This window comes from Pungitius pungitius, chromosome 12 (assembly GCF_949316345.1).
Source record: "Pungitius pungitius chromosome 12, fPunPun2.1, whole genome shotgun sequence".
NCBI classification, from domain to species: domain Eukaryota; kingdom Metazoa; phylum Chordata; class Actinopteri; order Perciformes; family Gasterosteidae; genus Pungitius; species Pungitius pungitius.
This window is the reverse complement of record NC_084911.1, coordinates 17,901,629-17,920,085: the sequence shown is the minus strand read 5'-3', so window position 1 is coordinate 17,920,085 and position 18,457 is coordinate 17,901,629. Positions and strand designations below refer to the sequence as shown.

The following is an 18,457-nucleotide window of genomic DNA, read 5'->3' as shown; positions in this document are numbered from 1 at the left end:
GCACACGTTCTCCAGGTTAAACACGAACTCTCCGCCATCTCTAGGAGTTCGGGTCTCATTCCGTCCATAAAGTATTTCTTCAGATGGACTTCATATGGCATCAGGGGCTGTGCCCCCATAGGATCAGGTCGGTTAAGTCACACGTGACAGAAATGAGCTGCATGTTTCATGTGGCCCTTGTGTCATAGGGATGACTGTTGGAAGGTTCAGTCTCAAAGAAAATTGTTCCTTTACAGCAACAATGAGAGCATTGACGGTGTTCCTAAAGTCCGCGTTTGTGCCCTCCTCATAATCAAGACATTCTTGCTGGTGTGAATACACGTTGAACTTTGTGACAGTCTTTTCTCAGAAGTTTGCTCGTCACCCGCCGCAGCTCTGACATGGTCGGACGGTATTCTCTGACAAATTGCTGAAGATCAGTCTCCCATTGAGCAAGATTGTCCTTAGGATTGCAGACGTGACTCATTGCTTCAGCCACATCTGCATCTGACCAGGGTCTGAAAACGAGTACTGTCCCTTGTGCCCCTGCCATCGGAAAAGGAAGGTTTGCTTGTGCTGCGTCTTGCTGAGGCGGCTGCAGCTGGAGGAGCAGTGAGGGGAGGGGGGGAGTCCAGATCCGTGTCAACCAATCTCCTCAGAAACTCATAAAAACAATGATAACGTGTTTGTCACGGTTTGGGTCTGCTCTATGTCTTATTTTGTAGTTTTCATGTCTCTTGTGTTCCTGGGTGACTTCACTTCCTGCCTTGTCCTGACTTCCCTTGTGATTGTCTGCCGTGCCTGATCGTTTCCACCTGTGTCCAATCACCTGCACCTCCCTTGTGTATTTAAGCCCTGTGAGTCTCTTGTCTTGTGTGGCGTCATTACATGTCGACCGTGTCATGTCATGTCATGTCATGTCATGTCATGTCATGTCATGTCATGTCATGTAAGTCTCCTTGTTTTTTGTCTGTTTTGTTTTCTCCTCCTTTCTCCCCTTTTTGGCTGGAGCGATTTTGATTTTGAGTTTATGACTATTAAAGTCCTTTTATTTTTTCATTAACTCTCCGTCTGAGTCCTCCCTCCTTGCCCTCGCACCCCGCGTCGTGACAGTGTTTTTGGGTGAGAGAGGGTACAAATTTCATAACTTTTTGTAGGATCTTTAATCTTTAATGAATTAGATGCTACCAACCCCCTTCTCTCCGACTCATACCTCCACATCTTGAAAGCTTCCCAGTCTGCCTTTGTATTCATCGCCACAGATATTTCAAAAATAACAAGAGACGCAGTAATGCTGCCTCTTTATTACAACAATGCTAGAATACAACACAGGTTCCTCATCTGCAGGTGTAATACACCACCTACAATATTTGTCTAAGCTGATCAAATCAACATTTGAGTTGTTGAGGTTAATTATTTTTTTCTTTCATTCAAAATGTAGTGTAATATGATTAATTTTGGGATTACTGCAATGCTATTACTTACATTATCACACTAACGAACTACATTAATGCTATGCCAATTACTTTTCCATATTCCCTTCTGTTTTTGAACCTTGATCAGAAGAACACTCACCATGCAGCACGATGTACAGGATAACTGCAACGTGCAAAATGGCAATGTGGGAGGAGTTTTAGGCCCACAGCGTGTACAAAGTGTATGATTTGATTACTATTACAATCCTGTAGGGACAGACATAACAGTTATATAAAGAGTGTATGAAAATAGATATACAGTACCAAACTATGGTACGAACTGTATCATCTGTGGTTAAGGTGTGGACTAAAAGAGGTGATATAGATATATATAAAACAATAAGAACCCCAAAACACACATTCTGGAGGCAATATTGTGGCAGCATTGGAAGAGAGGTCCAGCTGTCAGACGTCTGGGGCACGATCAGGAGAATGGGGGGGGGATCAGAAGGAATTATAAGTTACCAGTGATGAACGGTGGGGACAAAATGGCGGTCAGCAGTAAAGAAAATGCTGAACTTCTAGCAAAAACGTTTAGGAAGGTGCACAGCTCTGACAACCTAACCGATGAGGCCAAACACTATAAGTAATAAGGCATGTTTGGAGAATTCCAAAATACTAGAAAATAAAGAGGAATCAGAAGACCCGATAGACCTGCCATTTAGGATGTTTGAACTGAGAAGAGCTATTAGTAGGGCTAGACAACTAACACCAGGGAAAGATGGTATATGCTATAAAATGTTAGAACAAATGGAAGAAAATGCTCTGAACATGGTGTTAAGACTTAATAATAGGGTTTGGGAAAATGGCCAACTTCTATCAATGTGGAAACAAGCTGTAATAGTGCCTATTCTAAAACAAGGGAAAGATGCGTCGGATCCGGATGGCTACAGACCTATTGCCCTAACCTCTCACTTATGTAAAATCATGGAACGAATGGTCACAGAAAGACTAACATTCTAAATAGAGAGTAAATGTCTTTTATCCCCACATCAAAGTGGGTTCCGTAGGGGTCGAAGTACTATGGACTCTGTCCTATGCTTAGAAGCAGACATCAAGAAAGCACAGACTAACAAAGAAGTAGTAATAGCTGTCTTCTTTGATGTAGAAAAAGCATATGACATGCTGTTGAAAGAAGGGTAACTATTTAAGTTGAATTCAATGGGAATGGGTGGCAGGGTATATAACTGGGTGAAGGACATTTTACTTGATAGGAAAATACAGGTAAGAGTAGATGCAGAATATTCAAATATATATACTGTGGATAATGGAACTCCGCAAGGTAGTGTATGTAGTCCTTTATTATTTAATATAATGATAAATGATATATTCTCTCTGCTGTTCCTATTGCGAGAACATAGGAAAGTCTATGTACACAGATGACGGAGCACTTTGGGTAAGAGGCCGCAATGTATAATTTGTTAAGAGCAAAATGCAAGCTGCAATAGCGGTGGTGGAGGAATGGGTCATCAAATGGGGATTCAAGCTGTCTGTAGCCAAAACACAAGTTATTTGCTTCTCGAAACGGCGTAAGATCGCACCCATCGCCCTAAAATTGTATAATAAAAATCTGGAGCAAGTTAAAACTGTCAGATTTTTGGGGATTTGGTTTGATGAAAAGCTCACATGGAACATACATTTAGACAAGGTCAAGAATAAATGTAGAAAAGTCGTCAATATACTCCGGTGTTTGACAGGAAGGGAATGGAGAGCAAGTAGAGCATCATTGCAAAATATATACTGGGCACTCATGAGATCTGTCCTTGACTATGGGTGTGTAGCTCACATGTCAGCAGCAGAAACAAACCTCAAGAAATTAGATGTACTGCAAGCTCAAGCATTGAGAATCATCAGTGGATCATTCACAACATCTCCGGTATCAGCAATGCAAGGGGAAGTGGGAGAGATGCCCCTGAGGATTAGAAGAGTTAAATTAATGCTGGATACTGGATTAATCTCCAGGTGCATTGTGGAACTCACCCAACCAAAAGCATTCTGACAGACTGCTGGGAACTCCAACCACACAAGCTTTGGGTGGGTAGGCGATGTAATGGCGGAAAAAGCAGGGTTGTGTCAACTACAGTATTGCCCTGCAGTCTCAATCTCCTCCATTTCTCCCTGGTTATTCCCATCTCCAAAGGTAGACTTTAGGATACAGCAAAAATTGAAGGATAAGTCGAAGCAAATGCCAGCATGGCGCATAGTACAGAATTATTTTGATCAGCACTTCTCAGACTTTCATATTTACGTAATCTAAAGACCCCAAAACAGGATGTGCAGGAGCAGCAGTTTAAATCCTGTGTGAGAGTGAGATCTGCATCAGGCAAAGAGTATCAGATTATGTGTCAGTTTATAACACTTTATACCAGAGCTATTGGCAATACTATTGGCCCTGCAGTGGCTAGATAAGTGAAATGAACAGGTTGATATTCTGGCCAAACAAACGCTCAGAATTAAGAAAATAGGCTTACAAGTTTCATTAAGCAAATCTGAGGTCAAGCAATGCATTAGAACATATGCAAATAAAGTATGGCAGGAGTACTGGGATAATCAGGAAACTGGAAGGCATGTCTACAAAATTCAAAAACATGTTTGGGTAAGGAGGGAAAGAAGGGAAGGAAACGTCATCACTCGATTGAGAATAGGACACACAGGACTCAATCATTCATTACATAAAATAGGCAAGCACCCAACTGGGAAATGCTCACAGTGTGACCAACCAGAAACTGTGGAACATGTACAGTATTGTTACAATGCGGGAGTTACAGTATACAGAGGGGACATCTTCGTCAGTCACTTAAGAAGGCAAAACACCAGGACTGGTCACTGTCGGGTCTATTGGGGAATCAAGCAGATAAAACGTATGGTGTCATTATTCAGTTTTTAAGAGAAACGAATTTGGTCTTTTTTCTCCATGTTCTTTATCTCATCTCTTAGTGTTCTGCATATCTTTCTCCACACTCCAGGCCAGATGGTGGCGGTAATGCACCGACAAAATGGTTTGCGAACCGTCAATAAACACTAAAAGAAGAAGAAGAAGGTGTTATTGGCGTCATCAGTCCTGACCACAGGCCCTTTCTCAATACCCGAGACGGCGAGAACGGACTTGCGTTCCCGCGAGAATAGACTCGGGAGACAGACTCGGGACTCCTGACTCGCAGGTTCGGGAGAACGGAGAACGGAATTTCCGGAATCGGAACAGCAGCTGACTTGATGACGTCACGACGTCAGCTGGTCTTGCTAATACGTTCTAATTTAGTTTTTGACTTAAATATTTTACTATTAACAAGCTTTTGTCTCATTTTCATTCAAAATTCGAAATGGTATATAATATCGAGCACCATATATATAATCAGTCATAAAACAATTAGTTTTATCATTTTAGGAGGAGGAGGTTGGATACAGTAACAAAAAATAAACTATTATACAAAAACTAACTTCATTCATAAAATTACATTACGTTACTTAAATAAAGTAGTATTTAAAAACTTCGACATGAAGTTGTGTTTATTTTCCTCTGTCGTTGTTGCCTGTTGCTGAGGTGAAATGCATTCTGGGATATTTGGCTCTCACAAGAACAGACGAGCCTGTTCCGATGAATGCCCGGCAAAAGTCCACACAAGAAAGCATATTGATCAAGGGCCTGCAGTCTCTGGACGTCTGAATAAACCTCTGGCGGACTTTCAGCTGCTCACCTTTTTCTGGATCTTTCCTCTGAATCATCTCCCGATATCGTGCTGAGCTATTAGTTAGCTTAGCTATGAGCTATTAGTTAGCTTAGCTATGAGCTATTAGTTAGCTTAGCTATGAGCTATTAGTTAGCTTAGCATGCTAGCTGGAAACAGACCGAAGTTAGAAACACAGCGCTAGTCCGAGGTTAACGGAGAGAAACGGCGTTTTTAACGGGGTTTATTTGGAGGAAACGTCTGTGATTCAGTGAAGATGTCTGAAGTCCATGTGCTGAAATATTTAGTGAAGCAGCGACTCGCTGAGACCGCTGAAGAGATATTTGGGCTGTTTGAAAGAACAATAGCAGAGTACGAGGAGGAAGCTTCTAGATTAAAAGAGGACAACGAGCGACTGAAGAAACATCTGCACGCTGTTTTGTACCCTGAAGTCCGCATACAAAGAGCAGGTTGGTTCTCTCCCTCTTCACACTGAATCAGTCACATCAATATCAGTCTACTTTATTTCGGTCAAGTTGGCAAGTGATCAAACGACTCCGACTCCACGGATCGATACCTCTCTGCTACCGTAGTATAACTGCGGTCAACTCGGCAGACCCTTGAATTTCAGTGCACCTATATGCTGCCTTTTACGGTAGCAAACATGTGTCCGAAATAAAGACTATTTACATTCTGGACAAGGATAGAAGTAACGTTGTGTATGTACAGGACTTTTCTGACTACTACTAAAATTTAAATATTGTTATATACGAGAATAGACTCGTGAGACAGACTCCGGAGTCCTGACTCGCAGGTTCGGGTGAACGGACATTTCCGCAATAGGAACAGCAGTTGACTTAATGACGTCAGCTGGTCGTTTTAATTTAGTTTTTGAAGTATTTTACTATTAAAAAGCTTTTGTTTCATTTTCATTTAAAATTAGCATAGTATAAAGTATATATAATATTGAGCACAGTCATAAAATAATTAGCTTTATCATTTTAGGAGGAGGAGGTTGGATACAGTAACAAATAATAAACAGTCTATTTTAATGCACACACACCTACCGTTTGTCTTGTTACGCAAACATCAGGAGGCTGATAATCAGTGTAGTGGTCCTCGTACAGCAAGCTGCTGACCACACATCAAAGATCTTACAGAGAACTATACAATAATTCATTACCACCACATTAAAACTTATGAAGACTCGTTATAGTACAGTTAAATCTCATGTATAACTGCTACGGAGACGTGAAAACCAGCGGAGCATTTCACAGAAGACTCGCCGAAAACAGGCTGCTTTCTGCGGGCTGAGACGAGCTGACCGCCCGGTCCTGGAGGGTCTGACGGTCCGTTAACTACGTTGTTACGAAGACTGAATGTTGACAAACCGACTGCAGAAAAGTTGCTTTAACAACTATATTCAGTCATAAAATTACATTATGTTACTTAAATAAAGTAGTATTTTTAAACTTCGACATAAAGTTGTGTTCATTTTCATCTGTCGTTGTTGCCTGTTGCTGAGGTGAGATGCATTCTGGGATACTTGGCTCTCACAAGAACAGACGAGCCTGCTCCGATGCATGCCCGGTAAAATGGGCGGAGCGAGTCGCATCCGGGTATTATGACCGTTCTCGGCCAGATGCGGACTTTAGAATTGAAACAGTAACAAACATTTACAGCTGGAATTTACTGTGCAGTTTGCGTTATATTCTCTAAAGCCTATGCATTCCCCTCATTCAAAGAACGACAAAAAAATAGTTATAAGTACAAAATTAACTTCAGTGTTATTAGTCTGGCAAATGGTTCGGCCAACCCCAGCGGGGTATTAAGGCTCTAGCATGGTTCTGCAGCTACGGCTTTTAGCACAGTTGTGTCGATTGAATAGTTTTAATTCACGGCTCTAAAAGGCTTGCGCATGTTGCAAAGCAATTCACCTTCAGAATAATAAGTAGACGTCACCCGGTGTTTTACCATGACTGCGGTTATGTTTTCATAGTGTAATTGCATGTGTGTAATGGTGTAGTGGCATGTTTTGTATTGTTTTTTAATAAAGGGGAATGTGGGGAATGCGTCTGTTCCGCCCCGATAGAACAGGCAGACACGTGCACGACAGAAATGTGTCGCATCGCACCAAACGCTCTAAACGTGCCGCAGGTATTTGCGTCCGGCGTGACTAAGAGGGACCGTGGTTTATCACCCTGAAACAGTTCAACGTTCCGCCATTGTTTTTCCTCCGCATGCAACTCTGAAAGCAGTTTGCTCGTTGGCTCGAATCGGGCACGTCATTTTTTCAGCTTCAGTTTGCGAACATTTTGGCTTTAACCTGAATAAGAGAGGAGAGCCAATTGGGGTTGCAACGATTAGTCGCCGTAATCGAGGACGTTGATTGTTGAAGCGTCGTATATAGGGCTGCAACAACGAATTGATTAAATCGATTAAAATCGATTATTAGAAGCGTTGGCAGCAAATTTCATTATCGATTTGTTGTGTCGCGCGACTATTATGTTTGAGTATTAAAAGAAAGTTGCGCGCGCCGCGCAGAGCTGAGAAAAAAAAAGTTGAGCGCTCGCGCAGCAGAACAGAAGAGCATTGCTAAGAATAATAAATAAAGAGCAGAGCTGAGGTAGAGGAAAGACCATCGGAGAGACCCGTAATACTGTGAAACATGCGGAGGAAGAGAAACCAATGCGACCTAAATCCTCTGAAATGGGAGGTGCGGGTCCTAGCGGGCAACGGGGGGGCTAGCGGTTTTCTTTGCAGCGCCAGTCTCATCTTTTTCTGTCTAATTGCCGCGCTTGACTTTAAGGTGTAACATTTATTATTGTTCGGTCTGAAACGGCGCGCCCAGTGACGGGTGGTGCAGCAATATTGTTGTCCGGGTGGAAAACGGGAGAAAGATCGGTCCGGGATATTTTCGGGATGGGCTCTGAAATTCGGGAGGGTTGACATGTCTGATTGTAAGATATGCAAAAGCGACATGGCCTTGCACGGGAACACCACGGCGATGATTCAGCAACTTAAACATGTCGGAAAAATCTAATCTAAATATTTTTTTTGCCTAATATATTTAATTTGGCGGCTGTAAAGTATACATGCGATGTGTGTTTTTTGTGTTAGTCCATTTTATTTGCTTACTTAGGGATGTTCAAGGAGCAATCTGTTAGTGCAAAACGAATTTAGAAAGTGCACAGTCTATTTTTCAATAAAGGGTTGGAAATTAATGTTTTTAAATTTTTTATTTTTTTTAATCCGATTCATCGATTAATCGACAGATGAATCGATTATTAAAATAATCGTTAGTTGCAGCTCTAGCCGTATATTAAAGATTCAGAGCTATGGGTCTCATTCATCGTATCGTAAGGTTTACACATTCCGTGGAAGATGCTTGCTGACGCTATTACTGTATGTTAACCGATTGGTAGCCTCACCGAGTCGCTAGCCGGGTTAAACCTTTCCGGCTGCCGCAGCGCGCCTTTTCGCTCGACACATTTTTCGAGCCCGATTCTTTGCCCGCTCCGTGTCCCTCGCACTCATTATTTTTTCTGGTTCATTTCGGATATAATTTTTCACATTCCGATTCTAATGTCTAACTATTCTGACAAATAAAACGTCCCTTGTTCTTTGAAATATTCTTCCTTATTATCTTACTCGGAGTGTACTCTCTGCCTGAAGTGGTATGGTCATGAAAGTATTGTTTTCTTTTAAACTAATCTAAAAATGACAAAATGTAGTCTGGTGATTGAGATATTGAAAGAAATTGGGTTATATGTGGTATTTTGAGAGGCTTTAATGTTTAATGGTACATCAGAAGCTTCTCGTTATATGTTGACATTAAAGGCCTAAGACCATGATATTGTCAAAGATAAAGTTTGCAAAGCAGCCTTCCTGCCGTTGCTCCACACGTTAACGACCACTGACTTGCGAACGCTTTGTCCGACGGCTGCAGGGTTCCGTCTGGCCAGTGCCCCGAGGAGCAAGGAGTAGCGAGGACCCGTCCAACGCTGCTTGCATCTTTAATTTATATTTGAGTTCATTAACTATATTGTGTGTTTGTATTTTATTATTAGACCTCCAGCAGCTTCTTGTGATTAAGGAAGAGCAGCAGGAGGATCCAGAGCCCCCCAACGTTAAAGAGGAACAGGAGGATCCAGAGCCCCCCAACGTTAAAGAGGAACAGGAGGACCCAGAGCCCCCCAACGTTAAAGAGGAACAGGAGGACCCAGAGCCCCGCCCCACTAAAGAGGAGCAGCTTCAAGGGCTGGAGAAGGCTGACATGAAGGTCTTATACACTCCTGTGAAAAGTGAAAATGATGTAGAGGAAGCTCTGTCCTCTCACCTTTATCAGAGACATACTAAACAGATGGATACAGAAGGTGATGGAGAGGACAGTAGAGTACCAGAACCAGACAGGAACTCTTGTCTAGATTGTCCCTCAGAACCAGATAGCAATGAAAATACTGAAGACTCTTCTGAGCCTAAGGACAGTGATGATCGGAAGGAAACATTTGGTTGCCTTAAAAAGATGAAGGGACACATGATGACCCACACATCAGAGAAACCTTTCAGCTGCTCAGAGTGTGGTAAATGTTTCACTGTAAGTGGAAGTCTTAAGACACACATGAGATGTCACACAGGGGAAAAACCTTTCAGCTGCTCAGAGTGTGGTAAATGTTTCACTGTAAGTGGAAGTCTTAAGATACACATGAGATGTCACACAGGGGAAAAACCTTTTAGCTGCTTAGAGTGTGGTAAATGTTTCAATGAGAGAAGAAAGCTGAAGACACACATGAGATTTCACACAGGGGAAAAGCCTTACAGCTGTTCAGAGTGTGGTAAATGTTTCGCTGTAAGCAGAAGTCTGAAGATACACATGAGACTTCACACAGGGGAAAAACCTTTTAGCTGCTTAGAGTGTGGTAAATGTTTCAATGAGAGAAGAAAGCTGAAGACACACATGATGTTTCACACAGGTGAAAAATCTTTCAGCTGCTCACAGTGTGGTAAATGTTTCACTGTAAGTGGAAGTCTTAAGACACACATGAGATGTCACACAGGGGAAAAGCCTTACAGCTGTTCAGAGTGTGGTAAATGTTTCCCTGTAAGTGGACGTCTTAAGATACACATGAGATGTCACACAGGGGAGAAACCTTTTAGCTGCTCACAGTGTGGTAAATGTTTCTCTGACAGTGGAAGTCTGAAGATACACATGAGATGTCACACAGGGGAAAAACCCTTTAGCTGCTCACAGTGTGGTAAATGTTTCGCTGATAGTGGAAGTCTTAAGACACACATGAGATGGCACACAGGGGAGAAACCTTTCAGCTGCTTAGAGTGTGGTAAATGTTTCACTGTAAGTGGAAGTCTTAAGACACACATGAGATGTCACACAGGGGAAAAACCTTTCAGATGCTCAGAGTGTGGTAAATGTTTCCCCGTAAGTGGACGTCTTAAGACACACATGAGACGTCACACAGGGGAAAAACCTTTCAGCTGCTCAGAGTGTGGTAAATGTTTCGATGAGAGAAGAAAGCTGAAGACCCACATGAGATGTCACACAGGGGAAAAACCTTTCAGCTGCTCACAGTGTGGTAAATGTTTCACTGAAAATGGAAGTCTAAAGACACACATGAGATGTCACACAGGGGAAAAACCTTTCAGCTGCTCACAGTGTGGTAAATGTTTCCCCCTAAGTATAAGTCTTAAGATGCACATGATATGTCACACAGGGGAAAAACCTTTCAGTTGCTCAGAGTGTGGTAAATATTTTAATATAAAAGGACATCTCAATAGACACATGAGATGTCACACAGGGGAAAAACCTTTCAGTTGCTCAGAGTGTGGTAAATGTTTTACTGTAAAATGGCATCTGAAAAAACACATGAGATGTCACACAGGGGAGAAACCTTTGAGCTGCTTAGTGAGGTAAATGTTTCACTGTAAAAGGACATCTGAAGCCACACATGAGATGTCACACAGGAGAAAAACCTGTGCTCACATTACATGTTATTTAGCTGACGCTTTTATCTAAAAGACTTACATTGCATTATAACCCGTGCATTACATTTTTGCCTGGGGAGCAATTAGGGGTTAGGTGTCTTGCTCAGGGACACTTCGACATGGCACATGCGGCAGCCAGGATTTGAACCACCAACCTTGCGGCCCCCAGCGCACTGCACAGTGTAGTAAATGTTTTACTGCATTTGGAAGTCTGAAGAGACACATGCTGTATCACACAGGGGAGAGACCTTTCAGCTGCTCACATTGTGGTAAATGTCTCGCTGTAAGCAGAAGTCTGAAGACACACATGAGATTTTACGCAGGGAAAAAAACTAATTTGCTCAAAATGTGATAAATGTTTCACTCTAGCAGCTCTCCAGTTTGGTTTCTGAAGTGGTAACAGCATGAAGTTGGGCCCTACTGTATCTAGCTAATGCAGCTCAACCTCCTCCATTGGCTCTTGTTGCTTGTCTCTAAAGCCCCTTTGTCACGCAGCAAATGTCCCGGAAACCAGAACTATCTTTCTTGATTGCCTGTTCAGGCCTCAGTAAGGGGCCTCTGTTCGTTTTTTTTCAGACCAGCTGCCACAACATGAGTTTACATCTTTGTCGTTCCCCCTGAGGTTTCCTTTTTTCCTCCTTTTTTGGGGGGGAATCTTTTCATCTGCCAATGTGAGGGTTTTGGGACAGAGGATGTTGCATGATTACATACCGTGAAGCCCTCTGAGGCTAGTATGTGATTTTGGACTTTCAAATTAGTTGAAGTCTCTTCAGGCAGATGTTTAGTAAATTGATATTCTGAGAACACAACTCCAAAGATACTTACATCCTTCCAATGAATAACCTTGTTACGTTGCCTACTTTAAAATTGTAATGTCCATTTGTGTTACTCCAGGCTCTCCTATTACCTGCATTGATTATTGGTGACCGTCTCAATTCTGTTGTTTTGCATGTTACTTTACTTTCACTTTGTTTTCCCTTTTTTTTCAGGAAATGTGTTTTTGGGATTTAGATTAGATGTTTTACTGGTTATTTTGATACTCATTGTCTGTTCATCTTCATTTTGAGCTGAGTACATATTTGATTGTCAAAATAATGTATCTGTGTATTTAAAAACAAAACAAGAATGAAATCCTACTGTCATTTCACATTGCTGAGCGAGAAGAGGTGCTGAAAATGATTTGAAGGCAATACATTTTAATTTTTTTGCATAAGTGAATAAATGTTGAAAAATCAATTGAGCTTTGTCTATTTTCCATTTTCAACCCACATATTGCATATGGAAAAGAATAAATTAAAACCAGCATAAACTTAATTACCTAAAATAATTTAGCGTTTTTATTTTGTAAGTTACCCCACCATGCATGATGCAGCAGAACCCACAACAAGGTGGAAATGCTGTACTAATTTACAGGGACACATGATTCTCAGCCTGTAAAGTGAAGGTGGTCTGGTGGAATAAGGAGAGGAAAAAAAAATAGATCGGAAGGGTGGAAATGGCAAAAGTCCTTAGAGATGGTTGTTAATATGTAAAACGGAAGAACAAAAACAAAGCTATAATAGTAAAAAGTATGGAAGAAAATGAAAGATTTAGAAAAGATTGTTGGTGAAAATCAAGTGATTGGTGTGTTTACAGGTATTCCGGAGAAAATTAATGTAATAGTGAGGGGAGCGGAGAATTTGTTTTGACTTAAAACCCGGGACCATATTAATAAAACACTCAAAGAGGACAAGAAACCAGGAGGCTCATGGGATTGGAAGGTATGAATGTACTACAGTGGAACGCAAGAAGCTTATCAAATGGGTTTAATGGATTTACATAAAAACATAAAAAACATATTTTGTGTTCAGGAAATGTGGCTTAAACCAGTTTGTTTTTGAAGGATATGATAGTATTCACAAGGATAAAGTGCAGGTAAACGGTCCTGGTTGCATAACATCTAGAAAACAAAATACAGTTTTGGCAAACGGAACACAGCTGGAACATGTGATAATTGAATTTTGGACAAGAGGAGGAACGATCACAATTGCTAACTGTAACGTGGTTGATCCTTTGGGGGTCCCAATATGAGGATGTACACAACTAGGTTGGTGCGTAACAACTTTATTTTTCACACACATTTGTGACTCAAATGGAAGAGAAAATTGTAGAAATGACCGTGACCACCGCTACCACGGAGGTGTGGTTATCATCCCGTAGAAATAGTTAGTAAACAACCACAGACCCACAAATGACCAAAACAGATAAGAGTACAACATGTATTTGAAAGGGTCTTTAAATATCAACGATAGCAAACAATTTGAACAATTCAGCTTCCTGGAATGTAATAAAATAAAGGGTTTAAATGAGCAAGTTCAGGCTTATTGGTGGCTAGGCTGTAGCGGACCAAGGAGGGGAGTGGGGGGGAAACAGACTCTGGGACAGGACCCTCACTGGCTGATTAGTGATCTAGTGAAAAGTAATTAACTCAACAAAACCAAAATAAACACAAAACGGGAACAATAATATGACAAAGCAAAACAGCAGTTTTCCTAATTCCCCAGCTGAACTTTTTGTTTTCTCTCCACCTGGTTTGGGCCTCCCTGGGGCACTGGTGTCACCAATGGCCAACTCCTTATTTAGAAAACATGGAGAACACTTAAAACATAAATTAATCTTCAGTCCAACGGTTTCCAGCAAAAGCACTTTGGATACTACCTGATGCAACGGTAGATTTTGCATTGCTACAAAAAGAAGAGCAAGGACAGAGGGGGTATGTTTAATTTGCATACAAAACAGACCCACATTGACAGTTACCACAGTTATGTCCTGTATTTTACTGACGCATCATATACTTTAGTAAACAAGGTAGAAATGGCAGTAATTATGTCGGCAATTCATTTAAAAAAAGGCAAAATACATTGGCAGCTGGGGGATTTCTTTTGGAAGGTGCAGCCAGCCCCTTCTGCTACATCAGCAATCTCTCCATCCAGCTCACTTCTCCCTCGTGCACACTCTGAGTTTTATTATTATTATTATTATTATTGCATTACCACTACCTTCTGCTCATTAGAGTGGATTCAAAGAATAGAGAGTGAATAACTGGTAACCAGTGAAGAGAACGTCTCAGTTAAGTATGTAACCTTCGTTCCTTGAAGGGAACGAGACGCTGCGTAAAGACGCTGTGGCAACGCCCCTGCTGTGGAAACCCTATACCCACTCACCATATGAGCAAGTGACCGTGGTGTGAAGTTTTAAAAACACACACTCAGACAAGAGCACCTGTGCTCAAGGCGAGGGTAAGACAGGAGGGCTTCTGCAGCCGCCATACCCCAGGTAGAATGGGCCCGGACAGCCGAGGTGCGAAATACGGATGCCCTGGAGACGCAATGGCGCCAGAGCTGCATCCACGCATTTGGTGAACGTACGGGGCGAGAGGGCTAGGCCGAAAGGAAGGACCTTGTATCGGTAAGCTTCATCCCCAAAAGCGAACCTCAGGAACTTCCTGTGTCGAGGGAGGATTGGAATATGAAAGTAAGCGTCCTGGAGATCTACCGTGACAAACCAGTCCTCGGACCTGATTTGTGCCGCGATCTGTTTGAGAGTGAGCACCTTGAAGCTCAACTTCGCAACAGCGCGGTTCAAACGGCAGAGATCCAGAATCGGACGCAAACCCCTATCCTTCTTTGGATTGATGAAGTACCGCCTGTGATAGCCTGACTCTCTGTCTAGGGGGAGAACTCCTTCTACTGCTCACTTCCACAGCAGGGTCTGTACTTCTTGCTCCAACACCAGAGCCTGCTGGGGGTCTACCACCGTGGGTAGTACGCCCCGAAATCAAGGCGGCCGCCACCTAAACTGGATGGCGTAGCCGACATCTATTGTGTGCAGGACCCATTGAGATACGTTGGGGAGGGGTTGCCACTCACCCCAAAAGTTTCTCAGGGGCTCCGGCCCCTCGGGGCCGGTCTCTGAAAGTCTCGGGTCTACAGACACCGCGCCCTGTAACAGCGTACTGGCAGGGAAGCGCTGATGTAGTAGACCCGGAACCCTCCTCAGAGGAGGCGAACGGCCCTCGGGCTCAGGCTCGCAGGACCCGGTCGTGCCCCGAAGCGGCGGTGGGGACAGCGGACCGACTCCCGGAGAGTACCGGGGGGAAGGGAGCACCGAAGAGTGCGGTGGCATCCTACCACCTGCGGTGGGGGTCACTCTCTCCTTACGGTGTCAGGGCCTATTGGACGAAGTCCTCTCCACAGCGGCCGTCCTCAGACCAGTCCGGCCGCGAGAGAACCTCGTCCGAGCGTGCCGTGCTGTGGCCCAGCCGCGACGAGGGGGTGCGCGCGGCTCCTCGGAGCCGGAAGAACGTGAGAAACTTCACACGCACTAGATGAAGGCACAGAGATGAATGGTTCTGCCCTTCGGGTCCCTTATAGCGCCCTAGTCCGGCGTCCCCGCCTATGACCTACCAGCTCGCCATTGGTTAGATTTCACACGTGCTTCATGACGCGGTCCCGAAGGGGCGTTCCCACAGCGTCTTTACGCAACTCGAGTTCCCTGAGAGGGAACGGAGAAGTGGTGTGGTGTGGGAGAATTTCGGAAGGTTGAAGACCAGTCAAATTGCGGCATTCTGGACCAGCTGCAGTGGTCGAACGGCGGTAGCAGGGAGACCTGCCAGGAGAGCGTTACAGTCGTCAAGGCGGGACATTACAAGAGCCTGAATCAGTACCTGCGCCGCCATCTGAGTGAGAAGGGGTCGTATTCTCCTGATGTTGTAGAGCGTGTATCTACGGGATCGTGTTGTCGCTGTGATGTAGGCAGTCAGGGAGAGTTGGGAGTCAAGTGTCACGCCGAGGGTCCTAGCAGTCAGAGTGGGCGTTAACTTCGGCGACTCTGTGTTAACAGTCAGGTCCTGAGTGGGAGAGTTTTTTCCGGGTAATAAAAGTAGTTTGTTCTTGTCAAGGTTGATCTTCAGGTGATTAGCGGACATTCACTAGGAGATGTCAGACATGCAGAGATCCGTGCCACCACCTGAGTGTCCGAGTCGGGGAAGGAGAGAATTAGTTGGGTGTCGTCGGAATAGCTGTGATACAAAAAACCATGCGAGCGAATGACGGAGCCAAGAGAGTTGGTGTAAATTGAGAAGAGGAGGGGACCCAGGACGGAGCCCTGAGGAACTCCAGTAGTAAGAGGACAAGGTTCCGACACTGATCATCTCCAAGTTACGCGATAGGTGCGGCAGTCAAGGTAGGATGAGAGAAGAGAGAGCGCGGAACCTGTGACACCAAGTTCCTGAAGGGCGGAGATAAGCATCTGGTGGTTTACTGTGTCAAATGCTGCAGAAAGGTCCAGAAGGATGAGGACGGAGGAGAGAGAGGCGGCTCTAGCAGCGTGGAGTTGCTCCGAGACAGCGAGGAGAGCAGTTTCTGTGGAATGGTGCGCCTTGAAGCCTGACTGATGGGGGTCAAGGAGGTTGTTACGGTGGAGATAGGAAGAGAGTTGGTTAAAGATGGCTCGTTCAATAGTTTTGGACAGAAAGGGAAGAAGAGATACCGGTCTCTAGTTGTTTTCTTTAGAAGGGTTGAGGGTGGGTTCCTTCAGAGAGTTGGGGAAACAGATAACAGAGCATTGTTAATGAGACAGGTGAGGAAAAGGAAGAAGATCAGGGGCGATTGATTGTAAAATGTGGGATGGAATGGGGTCGAGGGTGCAAGGGGTGGGACGGGCAGAGGTTACCAAGGTAAGAACTTTGTTAGGAGTGTGGCGGGGTGGAAGGAACACACTACACAACAGCTCAAGTGAAGTCCCCGGAGGGCAAGGTTTATTTACAACCATAGAGTTAATTAGAAGATCCAGAGGTCCAGCTTGCGAGGTTTTGCGGGCCCTGGTGCTCGTGGTGAATCCGCTTGTGGGGGAGTCGTTGCAGTGCTCCAGGGGTTCCGTCGGGTCACTCGCTGCTTTCTAGAGAGAGAATGGCACACAAGAGGGTTAGCCTTACGTCTTCTCCAGTGGGCCCCCTTGTTCCTTCTGAACCTGCAGCTTAAATGCAGCGGAGCTGACGAGCTGCAGGTGTGGCCACTCAGCTCGTGATGAGTGGTGAGCAGGTGTTCCTTGTAGGTTCCAGGGCAACGCTGATGTGGCTTGGGACGCTCATCACAGGAGACAGGGGTGTGAAACAGGGAAGGAGGAGCGTATGTCAGCTATTTTTTTGGTAAAGTAGGTGACAAAGTCTCCTGGAAGAAGGGTGGAGGGGGGAGGAGGACTGGGGGGTTCGAGGAGGTTAGTGAAGATAGAAAATATTTTTGGGGGTTTGAAAAATGAGGACTCAATTCTGGATTTTTGTAGAAAGCGCTTTTTGCAGCAGAGATGAAGGCAGAAAAAGAGGAGAGAAGCGACTGAAACGCATGTAGGTCGTCAGGTTGTTTGTATTTACGGCATTTCCTTTCGGATGCTCGCAGAGTGATGTTTTACACTAAACGCTTGTGTAAAACAGGATAGAGTTTGACTATGTATTATTCAGCAATATATGTACACACACTTGTTCTTGGGACCTGCAGCTTTTTTTAAATGGCTCCAAGTGACTTTCCCGACTTGTTCAAGTCAATGATTCGCTTTTTTGTGACGAATTATCTGTTCCAATCAATTTGTATCAGAAAAATCAGACTTAACGGGAAATAACGGGAAACTCAAGAGAGCCATGACATTGTGTTCTTTACAAGTGTATGTAAACTTTTGACCACAACTGTATATATACTCACACACACACGTATATATATACCCTAAGACCACTTGTAACATTAACGTTACATTGTGAGAATCATCATGTGTCCCTGTAAATTAGTGCAGTATCATCTTAACCATTTCTGAATCCGTTGTTGGCCCTGCTGCCCCATTTTGGGGCATCTTACAAAATAAAAGTGGTCTATGATTTATTACCTCCATAATTTTGGTATTTTCCATATGTAATATGTGTGGGTTGGAAATGGCAAAGGATGCCTCTCAATTGATTTGTTTATACATATTTATTAACTTCTGCAAAAGATAAAATAAAATGAATTTATTACCTTCTCACCATCTCTCACCCAGCAATGTAAAATTAGTGTGATTTCATTCCGGTATTCATTCTTAATACCAGAGGTGTGGACTCGAGTCATGTGACTTGGACTCGAGTCAGACTCGAGTCATGAATTTGATGACTTCAGACTCGACTCGACAAAACGTACGAAGACTTGCAACTCGACTTGGACTTTAACATCGATGACTCGTGACTTCACTTGGACTCGAGCCTTTTGACTCGAGAAGACTTGCTACTTCCCATGAAAAATGAGGGAAAACATTTTCACACGGCCGCGCCGCTCTGTT

At 43.7% G+C, this 18,457-nt stretch overlaps 1 protein-coding gene across 1 annotated transcript; it reads left to right on the top strand.

The window, feature by feature from the left end:
- Positions 1 to 5,014: 5,014 nt before the first annotated feature.
- On the top strand, positions 5,015 to 12,538 carry LOC119220577 (oocyte zinc finger protein XlCOF6-like). Its single transcript, XM_062566259.1, has 2 exons — positions 5,015 to 5,589; positions 9,190 to 12,538. The coding sequence occupies exons 1-2, from the start codon at positions 5,397 to 5,399 to the stop codon at positions 11,046 to 11,048; spliced, it is 2,052 nt and encodes a 683-aa protein (XP_062422243.1). The 5' UTR covers positions 5,015 to 5,396; the 3' UTR covers positions 11,049 to 12,538.
- Positions 12,539 to 18,457: the final 5,919 nt, after the last annotated feature.

Coding starts and splice junctions, on each gene's coding strand:
- LOC119220577 (XM_062566259.1), top strand. CDS start 5,397: ATGTCTGAAGTCCATGTGCTGAAATATTTAGTGAAGCAGCGACTCGCT. Junction 5,590..9,189: donor AGTCCGCATACAAAGAGCAG/GTTGGTTCTCTC, acceptor TTTTATTATTAG/ACCTCCAGCAGCTTCTTGTG.